Raw genomic sequence first — 22461 nt, 5'->3', positions numbered from 1 at the left:
TGGAAGGGGTTAATGGGTCCTGGGAGGAGATCCAAGGAGGTTCCAAAGAGGGTTATGAGAGATGGTGTGAGTGATTTTGTTCCCAGGCAGGATTTGTACACACCACTATAGGAGCTGGCCATGCCTAAGTCCTTATAGGATCACCGAAGAGGCAAAGTTGGACCCGATGTTGGAGAGGAGCCTATCAAGATGCCGATTAGTGAAGCCAGAAGCGCTTGTCTGCAGCTCCAACTCAGGTGTCCTCAGTCTTTGCGAATCCTTGGATGATCCCGAAGGTCAGGACCTCAGAAACCTAGGATATCAAGCTAGAGAACTCCTTTGACCTTACGATCTTGGAGATTTGCCTTAGGTAAAGGTGGTAATTTATAACCTAATCCATCAACCCAACCTATGAACGACCTATTTTAAGCAGTTTAAGTTTGACATAAATAAGTTTTGATCATAAATGGGGCAACTTGTTTAGACTTGTTTTTTAAATGGGTTTGGTTCCAATTTAGAAATTTGATATGTTTAACCTGTTTTGATTAATTTAATAATTAGGCCGGGTCGTTATGCAACCCATTTAACCTGTATAAAACCTACTTAACTTATTTTTTGACATGTTTAACCTGGCATGCTTAACCAGTTCAAGCTATTTAAATCCATTTAACATGTTAAAAATTTATTTGATTTGTTTAACCTGTTTAACATAACTTGACATATTTAATAAATGAGTTATGTGGGTCGGGTTGGATTAGGTTATCTGTTTAATAAACAGGTCGAATTAACTTCTGAAATTTTAACTTGACGAATTTTTGACATGATCTACATCCGACTTGATCTGTATCTGATCCGACTCGACTCGATTGCTACCTTAGCCTCAAGTCAGCCAGAATATCGCCAGAATTGGATTGGAGGAAGCAATTCAAGTCAGTAGGGATAAGGCTGATGGTCTCGGTAGAGGAGGATGTTGCCTCAGCGACAAAGCTTAGGGCTATGAGAAGCCTGGCAACCTTCCAATGCTCATGGAGACGAATAGGAGGTGGTTGATTCGATAGATGCTATAGCCATTTTGCTCTCCATCTTTCTATCTATTTCTCCTTTTCTTTGCTTTTATTGTTTGAGGCAGGAGAGAGTGAGAGTGTGTGGATAGATTCCTTTCCACCATCTCCTCCTTGTGTCAACCATCATGCCGATCCAAAATTCCAGCATCTCTATCTTGCTCCTCGCTTGCCCGTCCCTTGTAAGACCTTCATTTTTTTCAGTTCATGGCATTTCTTTCTCTTCTCCCAAACCTTAACTCTTGCTTTCATAGAAATAACTTCCATGTCAAATAACTGAGTCCGAGCTTTTGCAAAAAAAAGAAAAAAAAAAAAAACTGAGTCCGTAACAAAACTCTGTGCCCACGTCAGTATAACTTCCACCATATTAGTTCTTATGTAGGCATCTCCAGCGAGCCCTGATCCTAATTAAAAAGAGGCCGATTATATTGCAGCAAAATGTGAAATACAGAGTTAGCATTGCAATAATTTGATATATTTTTTTTAGGTAAACCAATAATTTGATACTTGCAAGGAGGCCGTTTGCAATTCTATGCAAAATGCATGTTTTTTTTTTTTAATGAAAAAACAGCCTTCCTTGGTCACGACCGGTCCACGTAAAGGCATTCGAGAACCGCGGCCGAGCCGACTCATCTGTTTGCTAAAACCCTAAACCCTATATGAGACTTCTAGAGACTTCCTCTCCATTCTCTAAATTCTCCCTCGCCCACCGTCCTTCCCCCTCTCCTCCACTCAACTCCATTCCAGTCCGACTTCCGCTCGCCGGAACCCTAACCCTAATCTTTCTCTTCTCCACCATGTACCGTGCTGTGGCCAGCCTCGCCTCCAAAGCACGGTGAGTAGATAATGGAATTGGGAAAGTTTCGATCTTTCTTTCTTCTCCAAGTTTTGATCTCTCTTTCTTCTTCTGTGGCGTTACGTGTTAGGTTTAGGGATGTAGCACCAAGTTTTTTTTTTTTTTTCAAATCTATTTTTTTTTGCCTCTTTGGATCGTTTGTCGTCTGGTTTTGCTTAGTTCTGATGGTTTCTTCTTCATTTGGTCTTTTGTAGGATTGCCGAGAGCAGCCGCCGACAGGTGAGGATTGCATATTTGTTCTTGGATTTGTTTCCTTAGATGGTTTTTTGGTAGTACGTCAAAGTTTGCTGGTTTTACAATGTCTTTTTGATGTTTTGCTGTTTACTAATTGGGGGCATGATAATGTTGTTGGAAAATGAATCGTTTCAATCTTGTGGAAACATGCAGAGGGTTAGAAGATCTATCTCCTGTTTGGGGGTGTTCGCTCGTTTCTTCTTTAGATTTTGTGATATTAGGATTTTCTGAAATGAGTTTTTAGTTTAATGTAGAAAAATCTGTTCATTTGCTGACGTTTTGAGATGTTTTTGATGCTTATTGAGCTGGCATATCGGCTTTGTAATCATCATGTCCATGAAAATATATCTTATTACTTAGACATTCAGGTTGTTGGGATTTTTTTCTCCAATGAGATTTTGTCTTTTTTTCTGCCATCCTTAAATAGAAATGTAGTTTTATCTGGAAGCCTGTTCATCTTAGAATGCATTTTGATGTCTACCTAATTAGGGAATTGTTGTATAATACGGGAAAACAATGTTTTTTCATTCATATTAATTGTTGCTGAAATCAATAACCTATCTTGGAAAACGTTCAGATGTTTCTGGTTTTTGTGTGATGTGATAATTGGGCTTCCATGTTTTGTTACAGATTGGAAGTAGGCTTGGTTGGAACAGAAACTATGCAGCCAAGGATATCAAATTTGGAGTGGAAGCCCGTTGTTTGATGCTTAAGGGTGTGGAAGAGCTTGCTGATGCTGTGAAGGTGACTATGGGACCCAAGGTATGGACTTCCCTTTTCTTTTCAGTCATATATTGTTATACCATATGACATTTGGGTAGGCAAGCATCCACATATTGTTATAATATCACCACCCATATGAAAACACTTGTATTTAATCCGAATTTGGGCAAACAATTTGTCATTGAGCCTGATTGTGTTACTTTGCATCCTTTGTCATTCTTTTCCCTGAATGGCCAGTACATTGTTATATGACTTCTTTAGTAAAGAAAATTTCAAAACTTGCAGTGGTTGTTAGAGTCAAGGAATGCCACTCCATGAGTTTATTCAAATTTGACTTGTGATAAAATGAGATCCAGGAATTTTGAATTTGTTCGTAGGTTATTTATCAGTACTATCTCATTAATGTGTTTAGAAATGCATTGCTAGCTATAGTTTTTTTTATTGTAATCTATTAAATTCTGGTTTGTCATTGCATAACAAATGAGCTGCAAACTTAGTGATGTCAGATTCTTACTCATTTTGTTATACTTTGATACAGTTTCTGGACCTTTTTTTGTTTAAGGAGTCTTTTTTGTGGCCCTTGATCTATTTATGCTTTTACATGCTGGATCTTTTGGAATGATGATAATGGTATAACCATCTTCTGTCATTACTGGCAAAGTTCCCTTACAAATCATTCGTTTAAACCTATTTTCACACCTTTGATCAATTGCAGCTTCTTGTATTTTTCTATTTATTTGCAATGGCTTTCATAATTCACACTTATTGATTTCTGTAAATTGTCTGATCTTCTGAAATTCTGTTACATTCTGCTAGCTACTGATCTCTGGCAGTTACCCTTCTGTGCAGCACTTTTCTATACTCAGGCCCTGTTTGGGGGAGCTGTTGGCAGTAGAGCTGTTGGAAGTAGAGCTGTTAGAAGTAGAGCTGTCTGAAGTAGAGCTGTTATAAAAAGTTGTTTGCTGTTTGGTAACTACATTCGTAAAGTGCTGTGGTACTTTATTTTGTGTTTGGTAAACAAACTGAGAAAGTACTTTTGTATGACAAAATTACCACAAAGGACATTGCATAGTATTATACAACAGAATATAATAAAATATAACATAAATTAATACATAAATATACGATATAGTATAATATTATTGTAATATAAAATAATATTATGTTAATATAGCATAATAGTAATATAATTATTAGAGTAAATTAATATTTGGTAATATAACATAATATTAAATTATTTAACATAACATATTAATGTATTATGATATAATGTAATATATATTATATTTATAGTATAATACAATAATAAAAGTATAAAATATTATAATTATTAGTATAAATTAATTTCTCATAATATAACATAATATTAAATTATTTAAAATAACATATTAATGTATTATAATGTAATGTAATATAATACAATATTTATAGTATAATACAATAATAAAGGTATAAAATATTATAATTATTATTATAAATTAATTTTTTCCATAATATAACATAATATTAAATTATTTAAAATAACATATTAATGTATTATAATGTAATGTAATATAATATAATATTTATAGTATAATACAATAATAAAGGTATAAAATATTATAATTATTAGTATAAATTAATTTTTCATAATATAACATAATATTAAATTATTTAACATAACATATTAATTTATTATGATATAATATAATATGATATTATATTTATAGTATAATACAAAAATAGAGATATAAAATATTATAATTATTAGTATAAATTAATTTTTCATAATATAACATAATATTAAATTATTTAACATAACATATTAATGTATTATGATATAATATAGTATGATATTATATTTATAGTATAATAAAAATAAAGGTACAAAATATTATAATTATTAGTATAAAATAATTTTTCATAATAATTTCTCATAAAATAATTTTTCGCGGTCCAGGGGCTTTTCTTCGTGGTCCACGCTCGAGGAGGACCTCAGCATGGGCCGCGAGGTTGATGATAAAAAAAAAATAATAGATTGATTTTGGAAGGTAAGGAAAAGGATTAAAAAATTTTTCTTCTAAAATGTGGTTCAAGAGATGCATACAAAAATTGAAAAGAAAAATACCTTTTCTTACAGAAGGGAGTCTGACGGCTAGGGTTCTTGGCTCCAGCAGATTTTTAGGTTTATAAAGGGAAAAACTATGTAATTATGTTATTTTAATATGGGCATTTTTGTCAAAAATAGAGTTTTCCGAAAAAGCTGAAACAGCTTCCTCCCAAAAGCTCCAAATTGCAGCTTCCTCCCAAAAGCTGTTTTCAGCTTCCCGCAAAAGCTGAAACAGCTTTTTGAAAAATTTACCAAACACAGTTTTTCATCTAAAAGTATTTTTGGAGGGCCAGAAAGTGCTTTCTGGCCCTCCAAAAGCTCCCCCAAACAGGGCCTCAATCTTTACTTAATCTGTTATAATAAAACCTATATTTGGTAGGCAAGAAACTTTGCTGATGACATGTATTGTCTGTTTATTTTTGGTTGGTCATAATTATATTCAAGTTTTGCTTTGTGGAAGGGTTAAAATCTCATGTTGTACTAACACACTGTACCATTTGATTTTCATTTTTTATATTGGGGACTGTATGGTGCCAGCTGACCATTGACACTTGAATCCTTGGTTGAATGTATGTATTCTGCAATAAGAAATATGATCCTTACAATTAGGGGCAATTACTTTCTCAGAGTTTGTAAGAACTGTTCCATGTAGTCTGAATCATACTCTCAGAACTCTTGCTCCTTGCCGAAGATGTTATAACATGATCCACTATTCTATTGGCCCATATTACCTATATTTAACGTGACTGAGCTGAATATTGCTGTAGCCATTGGAAAAGAATAATTCTCATTACATTTTCATCAATAATTCTTTTTTTTAATGATTTTGGCTTATAATTTTCCAATATAAACTGTTCTTACTTAATTCATGGTTGAATTTTAAAAATGTGGATGTCAAATTAATGTTTTGTTATGTTTGGCACAAAGGGTCGCAATGTTGTTTTGGAGCAAAGCTTTGGCGCACCAAAAGTTACAAAGGATGGGGTGACTGTTGCAAAGAGCATTGAGTTCAAGGACAGAGTGAAGAACATGGGCGCAAGCCTTGTGAAGCAGGTCGCCAATGCAACTAATGATGTTGCTGGTGATGGTAAGTTTAAATCTATTCAAATATCAGATGAAGCTGATGCCGTCATTTATTCCCTCGTGTTTTTTAATACATAGTGCATTAATGCATTTTGTATTTTGAGCTAGCAAACTGTTTTGGATGTTGTCATGAATATCTTGCTAGCGTAATATATATCTTAGCCTTTTTCAAACGTAAGTAATACAGTTGCGCACCCACACACATACACATACATACATACATCTATATATACATACATGCATCTATGTATGTATGTATAAATATTTTAAGTATATGTTTAAAAAATAATTCTTAACAAATAGGATTTGATTTGAAATAAATATTTCATATTTTATCAAATTGGGTTTTTAAATGCGGTCCAAAATCTTTTACATTTTTATCAAATCATTTTCTTAAAGGAGTTTTTAGAAGTAAGTTTCAACAGATACGATTTGATCTGGAAGAAATCTTTGATATTGTTATTATGATGGCTTTTCAAAAGCAATCCAATATTTTTTCATATTTTTAAGAGCTAGAATCAATGAGGATAAATTATGTATTATTGTACAAAAAGTTGGAGGGCATCTTTGGTCTAGAAATTGGCAGGAGGAATCTAGAAGGAATATTCCCCTGTTTAAAAATTGTCATTTTCTACTACAGATATGTCTAGGTATGCTTGTATGCATATATGTGCATGTGCATGCATTCATGTATGTGTATATTTGCTTGTATTAGCACATAAGGCTGTGCTTTTTTGGGGAATAAAATATTCAGGTTAGTTAGGTTAAATGAAGTCCGAGGGGGGGGGGATCAATTGCTGCACCATTCACTGGAATTAGTCATTCCTGGGTTAAGTGGGGTGAATGGATTAGGAAAAGGATTTATGGTGTATCAGTTTTTTTTTCTGAAACCCATACTGCTCTTTTGAAAACATAGTTTCATGCATATGCTTAAACGAGTGTTTGGCTGAAAAGAGGTGGAAAGTGGGTTAAAAGCCTCTTTATTTTTCTTCTTTTCCCCAATCAAACGCAGCCTGAATCTTCTATCATTATACTTTAAGCTTTTGGGTGCTTTTGCAATAACACCCTAGTTCTGCTACTGGGCTCTACAATCTGTTCGAGTCTGCCCTCAATTTTTTTAAAAATCCGAACAGCAACCAAACCATTGGAGTCCTCGGTACTCACAGCACTTTCTGAAAGTCTAACTGCTTTTTATGCAGGATCTACTTTCCCCCTCATGTATGCCTGCTGTACTCTCACATGTGTGGCATGTGCTAAGTTGAGTATGTAGTGTGTTAATTGTCTTGATCAAGCTTCAGAAAGTAGAGTTGTTTTGCTCTTCCCAGTGAAGTCATGTAATTTGCTCAGAGTTTTGCAAGTTTTAATGATAATTAATTTTACTTTAAGGTGATGCAACTTGGAAGCAAATTCGTATGTGTCATTTATATACATTTCCATGTACACTAATTGTTTTATGAATGACTAGACCATATTCAAGCAGAATCAAGAGTTTAACTTGGCTTGGTCGACCAGGGTGCACCATATCAAATAATATGATCAAATGAGTTCTGGCTATAATTTCAGCAAAAAAGAAAAATTGCTGTTACATATTGGAATACCTTTCCAAAGTTGCCATTGTTTTCTGTTCTTAGTTGTGCACATGTAATAGCTGGCTAATTGCTCTATATGTTAATCATTACCAGGTACAACATGTGCCACTGTCCTTACAAGAGCAATATTTGCTGAAGGGTGCAAGTCAGTGGCAGCTGGCATGAATGCGATGGATCTAAGGCGTGGCATCACAATGGCTGTTGATGCTGTGGTGACCAACTTAAAGAGTAGGGCTAGAATGATCAGCACTTCAGAAGAGATAGCACAGGTAGTAAAATTCTGGGAGTCGGAAAGTTAATTTGCTTGAACGTACTTTTTTATAGTGCTTCATGGTTATATGTCTTCTTGTAATGAAAGTGGTGGATGTAAATGCATGATAGTTTCTTATCTAATTTGATATTCCCTCTTTAAGGTTGGTACCATATCAGCTAATGGAGAAAGAGAGATTGGTGAGCTAATTGCAAAGGCTATGGAGAAAGTTGGAAAAGAGGGAGTAATCACCATCTCGGTAAGTTTCCTGTATGATTGTTTTGTTTATTTTGGTTTATTTTTAACAAAATTGCATTGTTCGCATCAGCCGTACTGTGGAATTCATGTTTATCAATCTGGATAAGTTGATTGGCTGCATTATTTTTTTTAGCGAGACATGCTGTATATATCATCCGCACATTTTAGGCCCATAATGAGTTCTTTTTTTTTTTGGGGGGGGGGGGGGTTAATTAAGGTTAATAAAAAACTGATGAAAAACTAAATGCATCTTTGACATCAAGTAATGTGACTAAAAAATATAAAATATATAGAAATACTGTTTAATGAATGAATACAAAGACACAATACCTTCACCCTAACATTGACGTGTTTAAATCTGAGTTATTTTAAGAATTACTATTACAAAAGAACTAAAAGGAGGACCGATGAGAAATGGTGCGGCCAATGGTAACCAAACAAGTTTGGACTTGAACAAAGAACAGTCTTGCTTCGGTGGAGTGCTTTACCAAAAAGTCCATTCAGAAGTAAAGATCTTTGGCCTTCGGACACTAAGCAACCAATTGGTGTGACTATTTTGGCGAATGGAAAGGCCAGCAATATGAGGAGACTAATGGGGGAAAAGATAAAGAGTTCCATGGACATAAGTTGAGCAACCAACTATAGTGTATGTGATGCAATATTTTCAGATTTTTAGGTGATTCAATTTCTTTCTAGTTTCTGCTGTATCTGTGTACTAGTAAATTTCAGTTAATCAGATTAAATTTTTTTTCTACGTCAAACCTTTGTGCCTTATTTTGTTTATCTTCTCAATTTATTAGTAATGCCTGCTAAGCAGACTAGGTCTGATTCTGTTTAGATTACTGGTCTTTCATTTATTTTGCTTTTGAATACAATATAAAGTGCAAGGATGATGCATTTAAGAAGAGATTTAACAAGTTTATATATGTGAACTAGTTAGAGGTTATCAATAACAGTGCATAGATATTGCTGTTTTACCAATCCTTTGATATAGTATTTAAAACATGGTATACTGAACTTCAGTTTACTGCTACTATTCGGTTAGTTTGTCTTTAACTTGCTGATGGTAGTTTATTAAGGATTAAGGCTTGCTGTTTTTTTCTCCATTTGTTGCTGATGCATGCGCCCATCATGATATAATGGTGTGTTTTGTTTTCTTGAACCTCTTTCAGGATGGGAACACTCTGTACAATGAATTGGAAGTTGTAGAAGGAATGAAACTTGACAGGGGCTACATATCTCCCTACTTCATTACCAACCAAAAGAACCAAAAATGTGTAAGAAACTGCATTGTTATTTATATAACTACTGGTCTCTCACTTTTGCAGTTTTTAAGACTGATGATTTTTTCTGCTTAACTACTTACTATTTGTAGGAATTGGAAGATCCTCTCATTCTGATACATGAGAAGAAAATTTCAAGCATTAATGCGGTGGTGAAAGCGTTAGAGTTGGCCCTGAAAGTATGCTTCCGCCACCTCAGCTCCATTGTGGATTTCACCTTGACCTTAAGTAGAGGGTTATGCGTCATTGTCTGCTAACTGGAGTTTTGTATGTTCAGAGACAAAGGCCTCTACTAATTGTTGCTGAGGATGTAGAAAGTGATGCATTGGCTACTCTCATCCTTAATAAGCTTCGTGCAGGAATTAAGGTTTCTGCTTGTTACCCTGTAAATAGCTATATTAGTACATATAGCATTATTTAGTAAATCTGCTTTGCTAAATGGTGACCATATGTAGGTTTGTGCCATTAAAGCTCCTGGTTTTGGGGAGAACAGGAAAGCCAATTTGCATGACCTTGCTATCCTCACTGGGGGTGAGGTGAGTTTGCCCTTTAATCTCTTGAACTTTGTAAATGGATTTTTCTTGTGGTTTTTTGTTGACAATGCTTTCTTGTATATTGTAGCTCATTACCGAAGAACTTGGTATGAACCTTGAGAAAGTAGAATTTGACGTGCTTGGTACATGCAAGAAGGTATGTGATATTGGGCCAAATATATTAATCTCCAAGATCTTGTTGATTGTCATGGCAAAATTAGTTATTTTTGCCGGTCTTAACACCACAAGTTTACATCTATTGGTGCCCATTTCGCCTTGTCATCGATTGTCATGTATTTTTGTAATGGAGATGGATCTACCTTTTGTTCATGGTTGTGCATATGGCTTATATGTTCACTTTCTTGTAATATAAGCTAGGATTACATAAGTTGGCCAAAGTGACAAACATTTTGGGATTTAATTTGAGGATGTCTGGCAATGCTGAAATATGTTGGGCTGTTTTTACCACAATTTGCAATATATGCAGGTGACAATATCAAAAGATGACACTGTTATTCTTGACGGGGCTGGAGATAAGAAAGCCATTGAAGAGAGATGCGAGCAGGTCTGTGTTCTTTGTGATTTAACTTCATTTAGTGCTTGACTGTCATTATCTGATCGAACTGAATGATAAAATCAAATTCTTTGATGTTCATTTGTTGTAAAAGCTGAGATCTGCAATTGAAGCATCCACTTCTGACTATGATAAAGAGAAGCTGCAGGAGAGATTGGCAAAGCTTTCTGGAGGTGTTGCTGTCCTAAAGGTATTGCTTGTCATTTTTATAGCATTAAATTCATATTGTTAGGCGGTGCCATTGTAGACAAAAAAAAAAAAATTCAGACACAAATTTGTAATTTATGTTACGAAAAACAGAAATAGAGTATGGTGCTGGTGTTGCGTGCCACCACCAGGTGCTGAACTCTACTAAAATTAAAAGCATCTTTGTTTGTTTACAACTGCAATAAACAAGTAATAAAGCAATTTCACTTTGCATGTTATTGTGTATTAGTATTTATAACATTGTGTAAATCAAAGGGTTTCAGAATGGAATCTTAAAGGGACCTGTTTGGTAATGCTTGTGTTTTCTGTTTCTGTTTTCAAAGACTGCAAGAAGAAAAATGTACTTGACTGGACAACCCACATGGTGGAAATCTTGTTTTTTTATATTTTAAATTGTTTGTAAATTCTTGGGACTTTGGAAGCAAAGATTTATTGCTTTTAAAGATGAGTGAAAATAAAAGCAATGATTTGCCGAAGTTGTGTAAATGCTGTCTGTTACATCATCAATCTCCATATGGGATTCAACTAACATGTAGAGAAACAAAAACACAAAAATGCTAGCGGTGCCAAACAGCCCCATAACTATCAAACTAAATTTCCCAGTTTTGAAGTCTTTAGAAGTTCAAGGAATCAATAATAATAGTTACAGGAAGAATGTGCTAATGAAATTATCTAAGTGGCATAAGCTGCAGGTTATCGCAATGTCAAGTAAGATCTTGGAAGATGTGTAGGATAAATTGGTTATGGTAGAGTATACTATCTATATGCATATCTTAGGCATATAGGTATACTCATTCTATACAGAAGGTATTGGAAAATCCCTAAGATTATCTTACCACTATTCTTTAACAATATTTTACAATTTCAGTAGTAGTTATTACTAATTTTTCTTTTTGTTAAGTTCTATGCAGCATTTTAGCAGAATTGATTTTTGATTGCCTAAAAGGAGAGCAAGACCACAGTAATGCTGTGACACATTGTTTATACTCTAGGAAACTTCTTATAGCATCATTAAACTTATGTAATTCATCTTTCACCAGCAGAGAGGCAGTTATCTACCACCTTCCTTTAATATTGACTGTTCCATTCACAATGCATTCACAATGCAGTTACCCTGATGGTATTCGTTTGACATTTTCATCTTTCTTCAGATTGGAGGGGCCAGTGAAGCCGAAGTTGGTGAGAAAAAAGATAGAGTAAATGATGCTTTGAATGCAACCAAGGCTGCTGTGGAAGAGGGTACCTTGCCAGGTAGATTACCATTCTATGACATGTTGTGTTTGTGGCGTTCCTATTGTTTTTTAAAGATAAAATATCATTCTTATTGTTTTTTAAAGATAAAATATCATTCTGTTCTTTGTAGGTGGTGGTGTTGCTCTTCTCTATGCATCAAAGGAGTTGGAGAAGCTACAGACAGCTAACTTTGATCAGAAAATTGGAGTTCAAATAATCCAGAATGCCCTGAAGGTTCAGTGACTATCGAAATTAACTTGTTCATCAATTTCAGATGCAAGATTTTATTTGTCATATTCATATTGAGCTTAACCTCTCAAATTGCAGACCCCAGTGCACACCATTGCTGCAAATGCAGGAGTTGAAGGGGCTGTGGTAGTTGGCAAACTTTTGGAGCAGGATAATCCTGACCTTGGTTATGATGCAGCCAAAGGTTGGCTATTTCTTTTCTACTCTTTATATTGTATGTATGTATATGTATGTAGTTACGTGGGTGTATGTATGTGTGTGTATATATAATGTGTGTGTATGTATTAAAATAAATTAGCTAAATTTCTTATTTTCTCAACTATGATGCTGATAGTTGTTTCTTCATTGGGTTTTTATCCAGGTGAATATGTGGACATGGTTAAGGCAGGTATCATTGACCCACTGAAAGTGATTAGAACTGCATTGGTGGATGCTGCAAGGTAACTAATGATATTCAACCTGTGTTTTGGTGTAGTAGCTTGCATCTGGATTTGGTGAATTTGGAATAAATATCAATGCATTGCAGCACTGACATAGTTAAGTTGGAACAAACTGAAAAGCAGTTATATACTTAAATCTAGTTAAGGTATAGTTAAACCTTTTCTCTTGGGAGTATCACCGTTCTTTTTTAAACTACAAAGATTATATATATATATATGCATGTATATGTATATGTATATAGACACGCACATAAGAAGGTTGTACAATAAAAGACCCATTTAAAAAGAAAGACAAAGAACTGTTAACAAAGGAAAGAATGCACTATGCTATGTTTATAAGCAGGACATAGTAAAATTGGAATGAGTGGGATGTATTTAATCAGCCCTGACATGGTAAAATTGGAAAAAAAAATTGGAAATGCAATTAACATGTAATCTAGCAAAGATAGCATAAATATTTTTCTTGGGAGCGGCAGCAAATATTTATAAAATTATAAAGAAAGAAACTCAAGGTGGTTCCTATAATAAAAGACCCATTTAAAGGTGTTAAAAACTGCTAAAGGACAGTACATTTTGCTATCCCTAAATGCAAAACTGCTGCATCTACTGGTTTAGATATTCATCCCAGGCTTTGTAGTCACCATTGTCTTTTTCTGAAACACATATTTGTCCTTTAAACTTTTTCCTGGCTACCATTTCATTTTGCCATTTGAAGTAACTGTGGGTTTTCTGGTTAAGTTTATGGTTCTACATCTGGTGAGGTGTTAACTTTCCCAGCACCAGTTGGATTTTAGTTTTAGAATCCTCTACGATGGTCACCCGCTAAAGGCTTGGACTTTGTGGTGCCCATGGTCCCATGAACATGCTTTAAACAATGCTTTGTTTGCCCTTCAGTGAAGCATATGCAGGGACTTGAACAAGGGTGGCTGCTTGCCTTCAATTTCCAAATATCATCATCTTGCAGTTCTTCCAAATTCATTGTCCAAAATGGATATAAGTTACCTTTGTAAGAAATATAGAAAAATGCACTGGAGTTGTTTTTATGCTAGGCCTGTACATATAATTAGAGCATCCATTCTTTTATATCTTTACTACTGTATATTCTGTTTAGTTGCTCTCCGTTTAGTCTAGCTTATCATCCATCCTCCCAGTTTGAGATGTACAAGTTGGATGTATAGTTCAAGTATACCAATACTAACTGTTTAAGTATAACACTTTTAGTGGCGCATGCTTCTACGCCACTGGTTGACTGGATCTGTTATTATGTACTTCAGTTATTTTTTTGGAGTTACTATTATTATTTGAAATGGCTGCACCTGCATATGCTAATAATATGTTTTCGGATGCCATATCCCATTTCTTTCATATCGTTTTCCCCCAACTTCTAGCAAATGCCCATTCAAATCTCCACCAAATTAAAATATGAGTTTTTTTGAGACTGATGATGACCCTTCAGTAGCCTCTATCCTTGGTGAATACAAGGATAGAATTTTTCTTTACTGGGTACAGGCACTCATTAAAGACACTTTTAATAGTCCTCATAATTGTTGCTCCAGTATTAACCTTTTGTTTTATCGTGCTGCAGTGTATCCTCGTTGATGACTACAACTGAGGCTGTTGTTGTAGAACTCCCAAAAGATGAGAAGGATGTTCCTGCCCCAGGTGGAGGCATGGGAGGAATGGATTACTAAAATTATTTTCAAGTTGTTCCAAAATCACAGAGAACGAAGATTAGGAGTTTGACCTGTCATAAATTTTGTGCTGAACTGGCGGCATCAATTAATGTAATCACAGAGGAAATTAGTTGTGTTATTGGAATATTTATGTTTCTGCTGCCAAAAACTTCATTGTTACAAACACTATCCATAATTTTTTCCTTGAGGAACCAGGTTTTTTAATACATTGGGGCTTTTATTAAAGCCTTGAAAACTAAGGCCCTGTTTGGGGGAGCTTTTGGAGGGTCAGAAAGCACTTTCTGGTCTTCCAAAAGTACTTTTAGATGAAAAACTGTGTTTGGTAAATTTTTCAAAAAGCTGTTTTAGCTTTTGCGGAAAGCTGAAAACAGCTTTTGAGAGGAAGCTCCAATTTGAAGCTTTTGGGAGGAAGCTGTTTCAGCTTTTTCGAAAAGCTGTATTTTTGACAAAAATGCCCATATTAAAATAACATAATTGCATAGTTTGTCCCTTTATAAACCTAAAAATCTGCTGGAGCAAAGAATCCTAGCCGTCAGACTCCCTTCCGTAAGAAAAGATATTTTTCTTTTCAATTTTTGTATGCATCTTTTGAACCACATTTTAGAAAAAAAAAATTTTAATTCTTTTCCATACCTTCCAAAATCAATCTATTGTTTTTTTTTATCATCAACCTTGCGGCCCACGCTGAGGTCCTCCTCGAGCGTGGACCACGAAGAAGAGCCCCTGGACCGCGAAAAATTATTTTATGAAAAATTATTTATACTAATAATTATAATATTTTATATCTTTATTTTTGTATTATACTATAAATATAATATCATATTATATTATATTATAATATATTAATATGTTATGTTAAATAATTTAATATTATGTTATATTGTGGAAAATTAATTTATACTAATAATTATAATATTTTATACCTTTATTTTTGTATTATACTATAAATATAATATCATATTATATTATATCATAATACATTAATATGTTATGTTAAATAATTTAATATTATGTTATATTATGAAAAATTAATTTATACTAATAATTATAATATTTTATACTTTTATTATTGTATTATACTATAAATATTATATTATATTACATTACATTATAATACATTAATATGTTATTTTAAATAATTTAATATTATGTTATATTATGAAAAATTAATTTATAATAATAATTATAATATTTTATATCTTTATTATTGTATTATACTATAAATATTGTATTATATTACATTACATTATAATACATTAATATGTTATTTTAAATAATTTAATATTATGTTATATTATGAGAAATTAATTTATACTAATAATTATAATATTTTATACTTTTATTATTGTATTATACTATAAATATAATATACATTACATTATATCATAATACATTAATATGTTATGTTAAATAATTTAATATTATGTTATATTACCAAATATTAATTTACTCTAATAATTATATTACTATTATGCTATATTAACATAATATTATTTTATATTACAATAATATTATACTATATCATATATTTATATATTAATTTATGTTATATTTTATTATATTCTGTTGTATAATACTATGCATGTCCTTTATGGTAATTTTATCATATAAAAGTACTTTCTCAGTTTGTTTATCAAACACAAAACAAAGAACCAACAGCACTTTACAAATGTAGTTACCAAACAGCAAACAGTTTTTTATAACAGCTCTACTTCAGACAGCTCTACTTCCAACAGCTCTACTTCCAACAGCTCTACTGCCAACAGCTCCTCCAAACAGGGCCTAAAACTCTATAGCAGTTTAGACAACTGTCTCTTGAAATTCTTATCTCTCTCTCTCCTTACATTACGTAATTGCACATTGTTTTGTAGGATTGCTAAAAAATTTATTTCTGTATCTACAGTATTTGATCATAGAAAACAATAACGATCTAGGAGCTATTCAGATGCCTGGGTCAGTGGTCACTGACGGTAGAGAAACGGCAGGAAAGCTGGAGAATTGTTCCGTCTTATCCCCACTCTTTGAGAATGCTAAGATCCCAACTTCTCCGTCCTGGCATTCGTTGAATGCTTGCTCAAGTGAGATAAGTGCATCTCGGTATTTCTTGGGCAATTTGTATCATTTGAATGAGTGTTTTGTTCTGTAATCCTTCTGTTATGTTCTGAGTGATTCTATCGTTGATCATTGCATCGAAACGGATGTATTGGGGGTGGTTTCTACTTTCCACTTGTGCGGTCAGGAACAAGACATTATATCTGCTATATGCCTGTAGTGCTTGGTGAATGCTTGTTTTTGACATTATAAGCAGACAATTTTTAATCCGTGTAAGTTTTGAAATGACTATTGCGGTGGGGCAAGATCCTTATTTCCATGTGTGTAAAGATCATGTTACAGACAAAAACTAAAAAAGAGGATCAAAGTTCACCCTCAGATAATCTGGTTGTGGTTGCTTCCATGAAATAATTATTTGAAAAGAAGAATCCGCAAAATCTAGTGGAAAGTCCAATTTTCTGCGGGCCTTGTCAGAATTGTGATCCTGAGGTTCATCGTCCTCCCAACAATCCAGCGGCAACCTGCTCGCCCGAGTGCAAGCAAATGCTACTATGAGTTCCTTCCATAATCCCGCTTAGCCTTCAAAAGTCCTCCACAACCACTTTCATTGCGATGCTCTATCGAAGTTTTGCTTCGTTCTTAACCTCAGATCCCATATTCACCATACTTCCTCATCATTCGTTCTGGCATTTATCTTGTGCCCCTTGATTAACAGCAGAAATACTTCCCTGCAACTTCGCATAGTAGGAATCTTAGAGTCCACCATCACAAGATCCAAATTGAACCTCATGTGTTGCTACATCAAACAAAGCTGCGATTATCGTTGCAACCTCGATATGCAGGCCTAAATGATTATATCAAGCTAGAGACGCGTTGAGGCAGAATGTGCTAGAACGTCATTCACGCATTTAGCTTTGGAGGTGCGATGGAGATTCTCAAGTCTGAAGCTGGAATCGGCAGCACAATGTTCAAAGTATGCAGCCATCAGATTCTAGTATTTGTACAGTATTTATATGAATAAAATAATATAATTTATCATAACATTTATTTTTTCCACATAAATTAACATTCAAGTTTCATCGGGGATATTCGGGAATAGTCTTCGTTTGAAGGACATGCATAGGCTTTTAATTCTATGTAGAATGGATAATATGAAGAAGCAGCGTCGACATACACGGCTCGACCCCTAAAACTTCAAGCTCTACTCTTATGACGTGTATCAAGCTCTACCCTTATGTTTGAGGACTCATTTGGTTTCTGAAAAAAATGAAGGGAAAAGAGAAAATGGAGAAATACCTCATATTGAATTGGAATTTTCAAAAAAAAAAAGAGATGGAAAAACAGCTTTTCCATGAAAATAAGATTATTACATTTCTTGAAAAGAAAAATCCATGTGGGATGTTGTAAAATCCAATTTTCACCTACTAAACATTGGGTTTTTTTTTCCAAAAGTACCTTTAAGCTTTTAAGTAGAATGAGGTAAATTTTTCTCCTTAGTAAGGGCATAACAGGTATTTTACATAAATTTTTTCTATAAAAAGTAGATACTCAACCAAATATAGATCATTTTGTAATGTCTCACTTTTCTATTATCAACCAAACATGCAAAAACAATTTTTTCTAGGAAAAATATTTCACCCACAAACAAAATGTGGTTTGAAAAGTCAATACGTTGGTATTGATGGTTATTTAGTTGTTTACTCTCTGTCGAAGTAAATGGAGAGGAGTATAGACCTATTCTCAGTTTTATTAAATCAGATATAATGTAGGGAGTAAGTTAAGATCTTATAGACCCTTGGTTGGCCAAAAGTACGACAGCACAAGAGAGGGAATAAACTACCTGCATCACAAGGAAAGTCTATTTAGAAGAGGTAGGATAAGATGGTGAGGCTCAAGCACTTTCACTAGAACATAGCGAACCCCACCTTCAGAAGGGATTAGCCATTTTTAGCCCGAGACCAGCAGGAGAGAGAGTCTTATGGAGGAACGCATGCTGGCTTCTTTCTTTCCGAATCTCCCAACTAGATGCAATGATGGATTTATTCGAATTGTTCCTTTGGAGTTCTTGTTGGGGAAGAGTGGTTTGAATGGAGAAAATAATAAAACAATTCAAGGTTTTGAGGTGCCTAAATCGCTATCAAATTAAATTGGGGTAAACAAATATATATATATATATATATATATATATATAGAGAGAGAGAGAGAGAGAGAGAGAGAGAGCGAGCAATTTCTAGTACAACCAAGTTTAGACTTTTTTTTTAATAAGCAAAATTTGGAGATACTTTATTATTATGAAGACTGAGTTTGAACATGTCCTTACAAGAATAACATTTCCCAACCAATAACAAATTTCTAATAAAAAATCAAGGTACTAAGCACAAGATCTTAAATGGTGTTGACCGCATAAAGATTCAATTGATCCATTCTGTGTGTGATAAGTAAAAATTTGAGATAAAGGACTTAGTTCAAGGTTTAATCTACTATAGTTTCTTTAGATGGATACAATCGTTACTAAACGAGGTTCAAGTCTATAGGTCACCTCACCTATTACACAGTATAACCTGCCCATATATTCTACTGTATAATTTTCAAAAATTTAAATCTTTTATAAAAGATTGTTGAAGTTTTAATTTAAAAAAGATTTAAAAAATTTTTTATCTCTTATTTTTAGTTGGTTTAAATGCTTTAAAATACTATTTTGTCACATACCTCTTTTAGAAGAGTTGCGACTCTTTGGAAGGGAACATTGGTTTCCGAAAAGATACAATATTTCCAAAATATTATGTATCTTTGGAACCATCGTGTCTCCTCAGTCACCTAAATAGAGTCTATAAATAGGCTTTGAATCCAGCATCCAAGATTATTCCAACACAATCCGATCCCTCTCTCATTCACTGGTGCTTTATTTCTGTAAAGTTTCTTCCACAGGCAGAGTTCTTCCTCCCTTCAATTTTCTACTTTCTATCCTTTTTTTTTCTGGGCATCTAAAGGAGTCATTTAGGTCACGGCTCCTTAGCAATCGTGCTCATTAGAGAAGCATTTGGCTGAGTCGGGTTGTTATACCTTGGGAACGAGATCGCCATAAATCCGCACATAGGGAGCGAATCACGTTTTTTTGGACAATATGTATTATACACCTCAATCTAGAAAAAGTTTTTTCAATTTTCTTAATATATTTTAGTAGATTATTCTCTTATAACACAATTTTATAATCATAATATAGTAGTAGGCAATATTTTTCAATAATTCTTAGAAGCCCGTTTGGACCCCGAGCTTGTCCCAAGTGATTTAAGAGTGGCTGGTCTCCCTTCGAGTCTCTCAAACACGCCAGATGCCTTTGATGAAGGGCTAGTTAATGGTGGATGATCGATAGTCCCTGCATTAGATGTGCAAAATGCAGACCACTTTGAGCCTAGCCTTTCCTTCATTTGCCAGCCACATAAACACATCCTAGTTTTCTCTGTAAAGATCCATGCGGATGTATATATATAGCTCCACAACGATTATACATCAAATAGTTCTTGAATATTTATATAAAGCTAAAAAATTTATATAATATATTTTACATAATTTTTTTGGATGAGATTTTGAATTGTGACAAATGATATTAGAGCAAATCCGACTCATAGCCTACATAGAGTAGGAGACACTGCAGTCTGCAGCATAATTTTATTGAAGTTGACCACAGACTGATCCTAGTGCTTATGATTAGATTTGATAAGATTTAATTTCTTAGCCGCACGAGGATGTTAGAGCTCACACAAAGAAGAGTATGTGACCTAATCTTTTTGGATGAGATCATAGATTGCGACATTCTCACTTTTTCTTTAATCGAAGCCGGCCCTAGTGAGCAACTCTGCCACGTATTCCATGCGAGTAATGAACAACAAATACCTTAAAAAAAACTGAGGCATCAGTAAGGACAATTTGAACTTGTTATGTAGTGACCCTAGATCTTAAAAAAAAGAAAGGATTTTAAAAAATATTAAATGGACAACCAGACATGTGAAAAGGCCCCGATCCTTTAAAAATATCAGTCTCGATAAGAAAATGCATCATCCAGCAAAATCACCTTTTCATCATCTACTAATATCATTTAAATACAAAAAGAAAAATATAACTTTCCATGATGTATCATGGAATATACCCTAATGAATGGTTACGCTGCACTTACGCACAAAACTCTTATACTCTCTGTGATGAGTGTAAAGTTCCCTGGAAGAAGGCTCCGCTGTTTTCCGCCTCAGCTCTTCGTTTCTCGAGCGTCGACGATGGCAGCGAAAGGGAACATAGTTCTGTTCCCGTTCTTGGCTCAGGGCCACATGAACCCCTGCCTCGACCTCGCCCGCCTCCTCGCCGCCCGCCACCCCGGTCTCACCCTCACCCTCGTCACCACCACCGGCAACCTCCCCCACCTCCGCCGCCTCTTCCCCCACGACCTCTTCCCCTCCCTCCGCCTCGCCGCCATCCCCTTCCGCCCTTCCGACCATGGCCTCCCCCCCGACGCCGACACCACCTTCGCCCTCCCCGCCCACCTCGTCACCCCCTTCAACCACGCCACCTACTCCCTCCAACCTCACTTCCACCGCCTCCTCTCCGACCTCTCCGCCGCCGGCGCTGGTGGCGCCGACCCTCCCCTCCTCTGCGTCATCGCCGACATGTTCCTCCCCTGGACCGTCCCCGTTGCCCAATCCCTCGGCGTCTTCCACGCCGTCCTTTACACCTCCGGGCCTTTCGCCATGTCGATTTATAATTATATTTGGAGCTATCTCCCCCACGCCGCCTCCGACGCCGACGAGTTCGCCGTCCCGGACCTCCCCGGCGTCGCCGTCCGCCGCTCTCAGCTCTCCCGCAACATGCTCTCCGCCGCCTCCCCCGACCACTCCACCGCCGTCTTCGTCCGCCGCCAAGCCGATCTCTGCCGCGGCTCCGGCGCCGCACTCTGGAACACCGCTGACGCCCTCGAGAAGCCCTTTCTCGACGCCTGGGCTAGTTCCTCCGGCCTGCCCGTCTTCGCGGTGGGCCCCCTCTTCGCCGCCGCGCCGAAGCCTCCCGCCGGCCGCGGCGTGAAGGACGGAGGCGCCGCCGACCCGGCAGCCGGTTGCCGAGCTTGGCTGGACCGGCACCCGCGGGGGTCGGTGGCGTACGTGTCGTTCGGATCGCAGAACCGGCTGCCGGCCGGGGAGGCGGCGGCTCTTGCAGCGGCGCTGGAGGGGCAGGGGCGGCCGTTCCTCTGGGCGGCGCCGGCGGCGGACCAGGCGCCGGAAGGGGTCGTGGGAGAGGGAGTCGGACTGGTGGTCAGGGGTTGGGTCCCGCAAATCGAGATTCTAGCCCACGCGGCGACGGGGGCGTTCGTGAGCCACTGCGGGTGGAACTCGTTGTTGGAGAGCATGCGGCACGGGGTGCCGGTGATCGCGTGGCCACTGGGGGGCGAGCAGTTCTGCAACGCGAAGCTGATGAAGGAGGAGCTCGGGGTGTGCATGGAGGTGGGGAGTGCGGCGGAGGCGGCGGCGGCGGTGGCGGAGGTGATGGGGGAGGGGGAGAGGGGGAGGGAGATACGACGGAGGGCGAGGGAGGTCGCGGCGGAGCTGGAGGCGGCGGTGTCGGAATCCGGGGGGGTCAAGGGGGCATCGCTGAGGGCACTGGATGAGTTCTTGGAGGTGGTGGGTGCTCAGACACTCCGATTGCGCTGATCAACGGCCGGCGGTGTGATTTCAAGGTGATCTTTTGCGCCTGTGCGTGCTATGCTTCTTTGGTCGTGCCTCCGGTCAAACCGGCCGGACCGATGGGGCCGCATGTTCCCATCCCCCCCCCCCCCCCCCCTAAAATTCTTAGTAAACGACATGAACGTATTTAGCTACACCTTTGATCAAGCTCGTTTCTATTTAAAAGTATTTAGCATTACTCATTCTCATAAGGATCTTAAAAAAAAAAGATTTGCTTTACGATGCATGCGAGTGGGTCATGCAAGGGAAAACTGTGAGTGGGCTTCAAGCTTTGGTCTCCAACATATCATGATCAATTCCAAACATTTGCCTTATAACATATTACATTATATCATGACAAAATTTGAG

The 22461-nt window shown here is 36.5% G+C and overlaps 2 protein-coding genes across 2 annotated transcripts; both read left to right on the top strand.

Moving 5' to 3' along the window:
• The first annotated feature begins 1586 nt into the window (after nt 1-1586).
• LOC103723695 (chaperonin CPN60-2, mitochondrial-like) lies at nt 1587-14570 on the top strand. The gene is made up of 18 exons (XM_008814695.3): nt 1587-1875; nt 2091-2115; nt 2761-2892; nt 5870-6029; nt 7708-7883; nt 8028-8123; nt 9295-9399; nt 9498-9584; nt 9683-9772; nt 9861-9941; nt 10027-10095; nt 10426-10503; nt 10607-10702; nt 11871-11970; nt 12083-12186; nt 12280-12385; nt 12563-12641; nt 14227-14570. Exons 1-18 carry the CDS (start codon nt 1700-1702, stop codon nt 14330-14332), a joined length of 1866 nt encoding a protein of 621 aa, XP_008812917.1. The 5' UTR covers nt 1587-1699; the 3' UTR covers nt 14333-14570.
• A 5868-nt stretch (nt 14571-20438) lies between these two features.
• Nucleotides 20439-22461, top strand: LOC103723696 (crocetin glucosyltransferase 3-like). The gene has a single exon (XM_008814696.4). It carries the CDS (start codon nt 20524-20526, stop codon nt 22078-22080), a length of 1557 nt encoding a protein of 518 aa, XP_008812918.2. The 5' UTR covers nt 20439-20523; the 3' UTR covers nt 22081-22461.

This window comes from Phoenix dactylifera, unplaced genomic scaffold (assembly GCF_009389715.1).
Source record: "Phoenix dactylifera cultivar Barhee BC4 unplaced genomic scaffold, palm_55x_up_171113_PBpolish2nd_filt_p 000432F, whole genome shotgun sequence".
NCBI classification, from domain to species: Eukaryota; Viridiplantae; Streptophyta; class Magnoliopsida; order Arecales; family Arecaceae; genus Phoenix; species Phoenix dactylifera.
Note: the sequence above shows the minus strand (reverse complement) of the source record. Positions and strands in the feature narration are given on the sequence as shown.